Source organism: Neoarius graeffei, chromosome 3 (assembly GCF_027579695.1).
Source record: "Neoarius graeffei isolate fNeoGra1 chromosome 3, fNeoGra1.pri, whole genome shotgun sequence".
NCBI lineage: Eukaryota > Metazoa > Chordata > Actinopteri > Siluriformes > Ariidae > Neoarius > Neoarius graeffei.
The window spans coordinates 85,297,809-85,310,655 of NC_083571.1; the positions used below are offsets into that span (position 1 = coordinate 85,297,809).

At 41.7% G+C, this 12,847-nt stretch overlaps 1 protein-coding gene across 7 annotated transcripts in view; it reads left to right on the top strand.

Moving 5' to 3' along the window:
* The window catches only part of suco (SUN domain containing ossification factor), a 192,317-nt gene extending 185,079 nt beyond the window's left edge, over positions 1 to 7,238 (top strand). For all 7 annotated transcript variants that reach the window (XM_060917568.1, XM_060917570.1, XM_060917572.1 and 4 more), the window contains one exon: positions 4,158 to 7,238. In XM_060917568.1, coding sequence (XP_060773551.1) covers positions 4,158 to 4,649 — 492 coding nt within the window. In that variant the 3' untranslated portion in view covers positions 4,650 to 7,238. The remainder of the gene's footprint in view (positions 1 to 4,157) is intronic.
* The last annotated feature ends 5,609 nt before the right edge of the window (positions 7,239 to 12,847 follow it).

Below are 12,847 nucleotides of genomic sequence, written 5' to 3' on the forward strand. Positions count from 1 at the left end.
GTTTGTGTGTATACAGTGGTGCTTGAAAGTTTGTGAACCCTTTAGAATTTTCTATATTTCTGCATAAACATGACCTAAAACATGATCAGATTTTCACACATGTCCTAAAAATAAAGAGAACCCAGTTAAACAAATGAGGCAAAAATATTATACTTGGTCATTTATTTATTGAGGAAAATGATCCAATATTACATATCTGTGAGTGGCAAAAGTATGTGAGCCTTTGCTTTCAGTATCTGGTGTGACCCCCTTGTGCAGCAATAACTGCAACTAAACGTTTGCGGTAACTGTTGATCAGTCCTGCACACCGGCTTGGAGGAATTTTAACCCATTCCTCCGTACAGAACAGCTTCAACTCTGGGATGTTGGTGGGTTTCCTCACATGAACTGCTCGCTTCAGGTCCTTCCACAACATTTCAATTGGATTAAAGTCAGGTCTTTGACTTGGCCATTCCAAAACATTAACTTTATTCTTCTTTAACCATTCTTTGGTAGAGCGACTTGTGTGCTTAGGGTCGCTGTCTTGCTGCATGACTCACTTTCTCTTGAGATTCAGTTCATGGACAGATGTCCTGATATTTTCCTTTAGAATTCATTGTTCCATCAATGATGGCAAGCCATCCTGGCCCAGATGCACCAAAACAGGCCCAAACCATGATATTACCACCACCATGTTTCACAGATGGGATAAGGTTCTTATGCTGGAATGCAGTGTTTTCCTTTCTCCAAACAGAACGCTTCTCATTTAAACCAAAAAGTTCTATTTTGGTCTCATCTGTCCACAAAACATTTTTCCAATAGCCTTCTGGCTTGTCCACATGATCTTTAGCAAACTGCAGATGAGCAGCAATGTTCTTTTTGGAGAGCAGTGGCTTTCTCCTTGCAACCCTGCCATGCACACCATTGTTGTTCATTGTTCTCCTGATGGTGGACTCATGAACATTAACATTAGCCAATGTGAGAGAGGCCTTCAGTTGCTTAGAAGTTCCCCTTGGGTCCTTTGTGACCTCGCGGATTATTACACACCTTGCTCTTGGAGTGATCTTTGTTGGTCGACCACTCCTGGGGAGGGTAACAGTGGTCTTGAATTTCCTCCATTTGTACACAATCTGTCTGACTGTGGATTGGTGGAGTCCAAACTCTTTAGAGATGATTTTGTAACCTTTTCCAGCCTGATGAGCATCAACAACGCTTTTTCTGAGGTCCTCAGAAATCTCCTTTGTTCGTGCCATGATACACTTCCACAAACATGTGTTGTGAAGATCAGACTTTGATAGATCCCTGTTCTTTAAATAAAACAAGGTGCCCACTCACACCTGATTGTCATCCCATTGATTGAAATGAACTGCTAATCCTAGAGGTTCACATACTTTTGCCACTCACAGATATGTAATATTAGATCATTTTCCTCAATAAATGAATGACCAAGTATAATATTTTTGTCTAGCTGGGTTCTCTTTATCTACTTTTAGGGCTTGTGTGAAAATCTGATGTTGTTTTAGGTCCTATTTATGCAGAAATATAGAAAATTCTAAAGGGCTCACAAACTTTCAAGCACTCAGAAGTATTAAGTTTTTCAGAAAAAGAAGGACTAACAACCTAACTGCATGATTAGGTGATAAATTTTATATATTTAAATTTCTCCATAGACTAGTTGTCTTCGCTAATTGACACTGGGATGTTGACTAGTGAGGCAGATGAAAAATAAATGCAGGCTTTTATGTCGAGCACTTGGACGATGTTTTTTGTTCACGCTGGGAAAGCATACGAATCAAAACTGATGATCTCGTTGCATGAAGAGCACTATTGATTAGTCTGACTTATTTGAATTGGGCTTAAAAATTAATGGCTGTGCAAACCCCTTGTATAGGCGATATCGCACTGGTGCTGTTGTATGGACCATCAGTGCGGCTGTGCCCTGTAACAACCTTCCTGTGGCCAAATCCCAGCCATACTGATACTCGGTACAACAGCGCAATTGTAAGTGTGATTGCTTTTATCCAGCAGTTATATGAACAAGAAATGAATATTGAGTCACAAATTTCAGACACAATATGAGGAGCTATTTTGTTTCAGGGCTTTGAACCAGAATTTTTTTCCTATTGGTTCGTTCCGAACAGAAACGGAATTTTAACGTTTCCGGTTTTGGGTTCCACCATTAAATAGACGTTCCCGAACCGGTTAGAACAAAAAAATTTCGTTCCCGGAACGGTTAATTACGTTCCCTGTCAGCTGTTTAACAAATGGCTATAAAGTTATGTCTCTGTCTCATCCAGCTTAAGCCAAATGTAGGCTAATTCTATTACAACCTTCATTAAATAAGACAAGAAATAATTCAAAACAATTATTTCAAATGTTGGCGATTTGGATTCTCAGTATGTCTTCCCATCTACACAAACAGAAAAAGTGCCAAAAATGAAAGAGAATTCGTTTAGTGTGTTACCAAAGGCTAGTCAGGCCCTATAGAGGGCTACCGCATGACGTCACCGCGCCGCGAGATTTTGTTAGGCGCCATATTGGAAGACCAAGTACACATCTATGCAAGTACATACATACATAAAACAAACTACTAAATGGGCTATAATAAAGAAGCCTGCAGGCAGCCACTGCCTCAGAAAAGTAACCATTCAATGACACAACTGAAAGCCTGCAGCCACGGCGGGCTGCCTTAAAAAGTAACCATTTGTCCTACCTTAAAACTCGTTTTGCATTTTCTGCCTCCTTTTTTTGTATTTTCGACCCTCCGTTTATTTTCTTTCCTTTTCTGAAAACCCGATTTGTGTCCAGACATTTTGTTCTGCTACCAACGAACTAACTCGTCAGGTCTCGTCTCTCGAGCCCGCGATGATTCCCGTGGGAAGGGCAACAACTGATGATACATTTTTACAAACAGCCAATAGGGAGGTTGCAACGTTCAGGCTCTTCTTTGCTCAGACACTCAGTAATGCACTTACTCACTTATCACGTGGAGACGTGATAGTAGTCCACCTTCCTGCGCTCTCCATTCAGTCAGCGAACGTCACACAGGAAGTGAACCCCAGCGGGTCATAGAAACTTGCGCAGGAGGAGAATGGCTTTTTTATTTGTAGGCTACGGAAACTTTGAGGAACGAAATAAAAACCAGTATTAACCGGTTACCATTATTTTTAATAAGCGTTTCTGTTCCGGAACATAAAAAATAATAAAGTTTCTGGTTTCGTTTCTGTTCCATGTGAAATAGAAAAAGTTCCCGGTTTTCGTTTTTGTTCCTTGAACCGGTTCAAAGCCCTGGTTTGTTTATTTTTACTCCAACAAGAAAAATAGTTCCCAAAGAAGCCACAGCTGGAAGAGAGCGTTATGTGTTGCAGTGCACGGATGGCCTGTACTATGTGTAGTAACGGTTTCAATGTCATGAATTCTTGCTAGAATTGGAGTTTTATGTCGCGAATGCAGACAAGTGGAGTGATACAAACCGTAAACTTTATTTCCACTCTTCCAGGATGTTCAGTATGAGCGGATTGTGAATCAGGGCAGGATTTATGATTGATTAGCTCTTGTGTACAAATCTAGAACTCTTGAAGGACCGCTTGTCTCGTCAAATTAGTGGACCAGAAAGAACTTGCTTATCTCGGTACCAGTTTTCCATATATTAAAAATGTATAACGGTACGAAAGATTTAAGAAGAACTTGTGCAGGATTGTCTTGTGTGCTAAGACACGCACGTGAAGTAGGCGTGCGCTCAAGCTTGGCGTTCCCCGGACGGACTCCGGGTTCACCGCAACACTGACGGAGTTGAGACGTTGAGTCATTGGTACGCTCGAATTTGCGCACACTTTTTAAATAAGGAAACTGTCTGTCTGTGGAATTGTTAATTTTACATCTGCAACTTTGATGAATAAGGGCAACTCGATTCAAATAAAACTGCGCTTCGCTCCCAGTGCTGCACACATTATTTATTTAATCTGCAAATTCACTGATGCTTGTTTTTATGCAGGGTGCCAATAATTAGTTGACGCTGCGTTTTCTTTCAATTTGTATGTTCTCATTAAACTTGAACTACTTGCTCGTCTGTCTTCATTCTTCTCGTAAAGGTGGTTTTCTACAGCTGTAGATAATGTTTCTAGATATTCTGTCTGCACGTGATGAAATTATTTTCCTCTCTGTCGTTCTTCCGGTAGAAAAAGCGCTGCAAAATGAAAGGAGGAGAGAAAGCATCTGTGACGGTCGCTAGCTGCCGCCCTGAAAGCGAGGGTGTAGGCGTGCCTCAGCTCCTGCCGACAACCTGCAACGGTGACGCGTCCACCTGCACATCCAGAGAGGGCGTGGCCGCGGGCAGGTGCGAAGGCCCATCTTCCTGTTCTTCATCTACAGCATCGGATGAGTCCAGCTCCAGCATCCCTTCCGTTAACGACCACTGTGTAGGTCTGAATAAGGGGCAGCTGCCAATGGCCAAGAGTAAGACAGAGAAGCGGGCTTTTAAGCGCCGGCGGTCTAAGATGGCTGATCAGCAACAGCAGCCACAATCACAAAAGCGGTACGGAGCAGGGTTACTGCACACCCCGATTCCGGTGGCAACGTGCGTCATGCCCACGCTTCAGCAGCTGATGAAGGGAAAACAGGAACTCGGCATGGGGACTTTTGGAGTAACGGCAGTCACTGGCCATGTCTGAGAACCCTTTCTTCAGCACTAGATCACACGTTTGTGTAACACCCAGCTTTATGGACTGAAAAAGTGATCGACTCACTCCATCAGCTGAGAGGAAAAGGGCAGACGTTGTGTTTTTGTTCTCTCTCTGCTGAGCCAGACTCTGCCACATGTGCTCAAGCGCAGAGAAATTTCGGCTCGCCGACAGTAACACGATGCTCATTTCTCTCGAGTATCTTCATCCTTAAGTCTTGTCAAGTACGCCATTCATTCTAAAGTCCTTTCCTCTTTTGTGCCTTTATTTGTCCGTTAACAGACAAACAGATCAAGGTGAAGGGTTGTGTGCGTGCGTGTGTGTGTGTTTCATTTTTGAGGAGAATCTTATTTCTAAAGGGGTTGGGATACAAAAAACTACTTTTGAGAAGTATGACCGGAGTCTACTTTTTTTTTCTTCTTCTTCTTCTCTTTGCATAAGTGGACCAGCAGGACAGCAGTGGAAGGCCAGAAGTGGAGTTTCTCCAAACTCGTTTCCTATATACTACCAGACATCTCTGACCACTCGTTTCCCTTCACACCCACTCTGATTTTCAGTACGGTCAGTGTTAGCTTCATTCCCTATGTTCACCCTCCCCCCCGTTGTTGGGAAACAGGTTTATTTTTGCTCGCACTCTCCCTCTTGTAGGCTCGGGCTTCTGTGGGGGTGGGGGTGTAACTGTGTCTAGTCATTGTGTCATGGGACCAGTGTGAGTGAATGTGGATCATGGAGCAAGTGGCTCTGTAGCACTTTAACATCCGTAAGTCCAGTGAGCAGAACTGAATGAATAACAGATCCAGCCATTTTCCTTGTCTGTTAGTCAGACTCTCTCTGTCTGTCTCTCTGTCTCTCTCTCTCTCAATCTCGATATGAAGTGTTAAATTCGCAAATTCAGGCAGGGCCTGAACTCTGCAGACTTTTCCACAGAGACCTGAAATACACACCTATGGAAATTATTAAATTCATTCAGGCTTTTTCCTGCATCCAGACTCCATTTTGTTTCCTCAGATTTATGTACTTGTAGTTCTTCTACAACCGAGGTAAATTTATTCCTTGTTTTTATTCCAAATGGTCCATTCCATGTTATCTGTTACAGATATATAAATAAATAAATCTCTATAAATAGTTTGTCCTGACCCTCCTGCACAGTGGACACTGTGTACTGTTTGTTTGTTTGTTTATTTATTTATTTATTACGACGTCACTGTCGACTTGGGCTGTACGAACTTGAGGTCATGGGTTAACAGGACATTTTAGTTCTTAGTATCTATGGGGTGTCCTCAGTATTTATTGATCATTTTTTGTGTACACACACTCTTGGTTGTGAAACGTGCGATGGTACGCCTGCGGTTTTCTCATTTTCCGCCTTCCTCTTTATGTAATTCTGAGAGCGCTGGAGTCTGAACGCAAGCCAAATGCCACTGACTACATCACACCATAGATCGTTAATATTTGACAAGATTCACTGTTCAATAATTCGTAGTATTTTCTAATGTGATGAGCCAGATGTTGGACACTGGTTAAAATGTACGTGCCTGGCTCAAAAACGAAGCGCCCCCCCCCCCCCCCCCCCCCCTTTTTTTTTTTTTCCTTTTCCCCTCTCTCCTTTCCTTTTGTTGGTGGATCTGTTCTGATGAGTTCTTCATTGGACTGGTTGCAGTTTTAAGAATCCTTTGTGTGCGTGTGGAAAGCTGCTCTTCCTACTGATTTTTCTAATCTGCATTTTCTTATTTTTGTGAAAACACTTCTGTATTTTTCTCATTCCTATATACCCCACTGTACATAAAGCCACATCTTTATCGGTATTCTTTTACTGTGTCGCATTCACTTTATTTATATCCATCATTCGTGTGTCCCTGTTCGACTGGCTCACTGGACCGCTTAACAGCCCACTCTTGTTTGATACCATTAAGTCACTTGTTCGTGTGTCGTGTCTTTAGTCCAAAGTCGTTTGAGTGGAAAAAAAAAAAAATTAACCAATCATTTCACCTCGTCTCTGACCAGAGCTCTCGAAGGAATGTGAACTTTGTCTGGATGGTAACCGAGGGAAAGGTTCAGGTGGTTTCAAGCACACCATCTTAATGTGGTTTCACGAAGTTATTCCACATTCAGAGGGAGAGTTATTTTTAATGTTCTCTGTTTAATCATGTTCTCCTTTCTATATTGTTTTGAATGTCGATGAAAATGTGTTTTGAGTGTGTATGGGTGTTTTTAAACTGTGTGGAAGATGATTAATTCACCATATAACCCCAGTGATTTGAGCTCGGTATCTCAGGCTCTCACTCCCTCAGCACTTTGGAGAACTCCTCCTCATGCCTTTAAAAGAAACACAAAAAAAAAAAAAAACCCACACACAAGCCCTTGTTTAAAAGACTTCTCCATTCTTGTCTTGACGTGCTCTAGTGGTCATGGGCTTGCGTATTTAAGTGGCCAGTAGATGATGTCAAATTCTACACCAGATAATCTGTGAGGATGAGATGCACAGTTTTTTTTTTTTTGAGAAACGGGCGTAAATGTAACTACAATGATGTAGTGCCAATAGAAACTGTGAATTTCTAAATAAAGACACTTTTTCTTTCATTGTGCCATGTCTACTTTCCTTTGCTGTTCAGAATTGTAGTGTATATAATGAATTCATGACTATGACCTACTGGAGAAGAAACCTCATCTCATTATCTCTAGCCGCTTTATCCTGTTCTACAGGGTCGCAGGCAAGCTGGAGCCTATCCCAGCTGACTACGGGCGAAAGGCGGGGTACACCCTGGACAAGTCGCCAGGTCATCACAGGGCTGACACATAGACACAGACAACCATTCACACTCACATTCACACCTACGGTCAATTTAGAGTCACCAGTTAACCTAACCTGCATGTCTTTGGACTGTGGGGGAAACCGGAGCACCCGGAGGAAACCCACGCGGACACGGGGAGAACATGCAAACTCCACACAGAAAGGCCCTCGCCGGCCACGGGGCTCGAACCTGGACCTTCATGCTGTGAGGCGACAGCGCTAACCACTACCCCACTGTGCCGCCCGAGAAGAAACCTGCAGGAATAAATCAACGCTCTAAATCATGTATCATTCAACATGGCCTTGGTTTGTCCTGTGAGCGTCATATCTGACTGCTCACTCAGTACAGGATGACCAAAACTTAGATAAGGGTACAATGACTGTGTGTTTTACGATGAGCTACAATGAATCAGCCTGCTTTTAATCCTGTCCATCAGCGGAACGGAAGACCTGTAGAAGCCGTCCTGTCTACACCGAGACGAGCGCTGATTTCTCATGAAGTAGAAGGGTGGACTCGCTCAGGATGGCTGAGCCAGTATTCTCCTCTCGAGTGTCAGGAGTGATGCCAAGAGCAAAGCCAGACTTTGTTTCATTGATCTATTTGTGACTGGCACAAGATAGTAGAGTAGATGGCACTTCGTACCACCAACTTGGATCAATGTGGTGTGGAAATCTGGATTTCCACAATTTTCAAAACAATTTTCAAAACGACAAACATAGCGTTGCCTCTTTATATCAATGAAGTACTGCATCTCGTGTCAACTCTACAGTAAAGCAGGCTTTTAAACTGCTTTCAACATGTTAATTTTATTGCTTCGAGTGTTTTACCATGCATATGCACATACAGTAGTGCTTGAATGTGCAAGAACCTTTTCAATTGTTTCGCTAGATTTTGTGTACGTTATGTGGTGGAGTTGAGTTGTTTTTCAACGTTATGCATTACTCGGCACTTTATACTGTACGTACCAGTCAGTCTTGATATCAGCACCGTCTTCAATACTTAAAGCTATACTGCCTTTCAGATTTTTCAAGTGTAGGTCATAAAAATAATTTTCCCTGACACTCAGTTATTTTTGTTTAGTGGACCAAAAGCTACTGAATTCGAATCAGACTTCCAATTTTATTTATTTATTTTTATAGAACAATTAATGAATTTAGGGCCACATGGCCCTAAATTCTCCGCTATTTTTTTCTGCTTCATCATGACCCAATTCAAGATACTGTGTCACACATCACGTGGTGGGCTTTCCCCGTTCACACAAGGGATTTTGAAACGAGAGAAAAATGGGGGACGTGAGCGTGCGAATGAAGCGTGAAAGACCAATTATAGTAACGGAAAGCGAAAAGAAATGTTGCGAAGGAAAGGAAACGCAGGGCCAAACTGAAATATCGGTGGTCAGCGAGCACCTCTGTGTGATCAGCTGTTCGTTTTGCGACAGAATGATGTAACGGTCAAGGTGCGCATGCGCAGACAGACTTCCTCTGTCTGCTTGACTGCGTGAAGCGAGCAATTCCATGCGCATTACTTGCTAGGGAATCCCCTCAAATGAAATAACTTCCCGGCCACAGAACGACCTGATATATTGTGAGATATTTACAGAAATAAACATATCGCAATGGCCAAATTTCAGAGGGAACTAAATTTCACAGATTTTATGAAATCGAAAGGCCATCTCGCTTTAAACACTCACTGCAAATGTATGTACAAGTTTTTTTTGTTTTGTTTTTTAAATGCCTTGTGGTATAAAAGACACTTCACATAAGCAATGACCTGTATAATATAAGCATGAGCTACTTATGGCCATGATGACTATGGCTTGAAGACATCTTGATGTTCCTCTGTGATGCTTCTGACTTTTTTTTTTTTTAATGGGGTGGCCAGGCTGGGCCCAATGACTGTTGGGGTGGCAATCTAGGGTGATGTACAAAAATTTGCATCCATAGAAAATAACATAAAAGGGCACCTCATCTGTGATTGGCAAGTCGGCTTGTCATCTGACATAAAAGGCATACAGCTCAGCAACATTGGTTTGTTGTCTAACAAGCTACAAAAATTTGTATATCTAACACATGAGGTATAAACACATCATTACATAACATCAGCTAATAACTGAAGTGTTATGCCTTTAAAGCTAGCACTATGACTTGTAACCACAAGTGCATTCATGAGCTCAAGCATTGATGATGATAAGGTCTGGGGTGCGTTCAATGTTCCACTTAATCCTAAAGGTGTTCAGTGGGGTTGAGGTCAGGGCTCTGTGCAGGACCCTCAAGTTCTTCCACTTGTTTGGACCGTTGGCAAACCATGTTTTCATTGAAGTTTGCTTTGTGCACAGGGGCGTCGTCATGCTGGGACAGGTTTCATCCTCTTGCTTCCAGTGAAGGGAAATCTTAAACGGGACATGTTCTCAAAAAGTTACTTTTTCAGTGCTTGTGCACGTATATTTGTGTAGCTAGAGCCTACCAAACCACAATCTGAAGCAGGGCAAGTGGAGATGATAGATCTCGTCCCCGCAGTGTAACAATTTCTTCTTGGCTGGGCTGGGGTCATTCAGATTATATTCATGTACTATTTTCTTATTTGTTTCTTCCATTACTCCAATTGAATATAATTTTTGTCAGGTTACGATACATTGCTCTATCAATTTTCAAGGGCATCATTAAAGACAGGCAGTGCGGCGCTAGTATTATTAAACCGATCTGTACAAATCGTGGTTCATTCTTTTCTCATGAAGCATAATTGTTCGGGAAAACATATATATATGAAAGTACTTTTTCTTTCTCTTTTTTTTTTTTTTCTTCGCACCACAACATAATTAATTGAATGGGTTCCTATGATCATGATACATTAGGCCAATAAATTTCATGTCAGTCCATGTAGTCGTTGCTGAGTTATGAGCGGAAATCTGGGGTGGGACACACACAGAGACTCTCACACAGACAGGGTGATCACAATATCTCACCGTCCCACTAGGTGGGGGCAAGATAATAAGACACCCGGTCAGGTTCAGAAAATGTGTGTTCAACAAGCTGTTCAGATTTGGCTCCACTTTCTATGTTACAAGGGGAGCTCGTTAGAACCATAACCTCCCCTTTATCTGAGTATCTCCACTCATGGATTGAGAACTGCCTTTGCAAATGAATATTCATGAGGAAAGTGTTACTTGATTGGCTGGTGGAAAAGGGGGGTGGGTGAGCAACGGCTCATTATCATTGAAAGGAAGAGGCACTCAGATTCGCTGTTTTGACCAGGGCTGTTTAGACAGGGTTAGAAAGGAGCTGTTGTGTTTTATCTAAAGTACATCATAGACATTTCATTAAAACCGCCGAGAACTGTGTCAGCTTGTGGAGAAGGGGTCACCTTTAATTCTGCAGCTTACAGGAACATCTTATTCAATTGTGTGCTTCCAACTTTGTAGCAACAGTTTGGGGAAGAAGCACATATAGGTGTGATGGTCAGTAGGGTGCATCAGTTGCCCCCTAAAAATGAAAAGTTCCTCCGATCATGATGCATTTTTGTTTTTATGTTCCTTGTGGTAAGAAAACACACTGGGTGAAATATTTTGACAAAATTCAAAAGTTTAATGGTGGCACCAGGAGCTCAAAGTTATGGAAAAAGCTGCTGTTTTATGACTTTTATGACAAAATTTCGATCACTTTTCATGAAACATTATGCCACCTTATAGAGTATACCAAATATCTTAGATACACATTTTTAGTACATATTCTAAATATACTCAGCAAAAATAAAAACTTGACACTCATTATTTTTCAAATAGTGTTTAGAAACTTTTCTTGAAAGAGTTCTTGTTGTGATTATGGTTAAATGCATTGTCAAGGGCATTACGTTACACATTCATTCTACTGGTCGGGCCTACGTAGCACGTGCGAGAGCACTACACGCTAAAATCACGTTTCCACATGACACAAGTGACGTGACCTATTGATACACGTGCAATTGATCTCACGGTAGCAGACTAGAGTGTCATCTCAGAAAAACAAGGTTTTATGGTTAATTATTCGTTAATTTGCAATGCCACGACTGTCAAACATTCAGCGTGAACGTGCCATTGGCATGCTGAATACGGGAACATCCGTCACTGACGTTGCGAGGGTTATGGGATGCAGTCGACAGACCATCCATAATCTCCAGACACGTCACCATCAAACTGGCACCACAGCCGACTGTAAGGAACCCTCCACAGAACTTGCAGGAGCTTGGTGCCATGTTGGTACAAATATGGCGGCGCATTCCCCAAGCTGTGTTCAGACACATCATCCAATCCATGAGGAGACGTTGTATCGCAGTTGTGAACGCCCATGGAGGACACACCCGATATTGACATGATTTCATTAAGTTGTGACTCTCAGTTTTTGATCATGGACGTTGTCGTCGCATTTCCGGTGGAACCGATTCCATGACAAACATGATCTGTATGCTATAGCGTCTTTAATGACAAGATAATTGAATACAATCATTATTTCAAACCTATTTTCCAAAATGTTCAAATTATTGACTTTGAAACAAGTGTAAAGTTTTTATTTTTGTTGAGTATATATTATCAAGCACAGTTTGAGTTTTAGCTGTTCATTGAATCATTGTTCAACTACTTTTAAACAATACAAATGTATTATGAATCACATTAATGCTTCTCAATCCCTTGCAAAGGTTCTTAACATGATCTCTGGGTCACAAGAAATCAATAAATGAAGTCCAACATTGCGATTCAAACCTTACGCGAAAACATAAAATAAGCGTTTTTTGGCAAAAAATGAACCTCATGGTGCCACCATTAGACTTTTGAATATGGTCAAAAAATTTTACAGGATGTCGTTATTGGTGAAAAGGAACACCCAAACAAAAATGCATCAGATTTTATGAAAGTGAGGGCAACTGATGCACCCTAATGGTCAGGTGTTCACATACTTTTGGCCATATAGTGTATCTTACCGGGGTGGCCATGCTTTGTGCTAGTGTCACCCCTCAGCTACTCCCTTGACTATAAAAGGGATAGTTTTGTTTCGGAAATTTGATTGGCTGATTCACATTCGAAGCTGTTGTAAAATTCTGCTTCGGTCTGTGTCAAAGAACACACAGCATCCACATAATCTAAGCGTACGAATAAACAGATTAAAAACTTACTTCATCCAGATGAATAATGGTTGATATCGGGAAGCCGTACGCAGAAGTATATTAAACATTTATGGAGGGGGACTCGGGTGTCAGCACTTTGTAACAGTCAGTAAGTTTTTACTCACAAAAAAGCCTTCAGTATAGAAGATTTTGTGTAACATGAAAAGCTATGATTATTTCTTTTTTGTCTTGTTAACTGAGAGAGAGGACAGTTTATAGTTGCCATTATCTGCGCTCTCTGAGCACTTTATAAGGAACACCCGT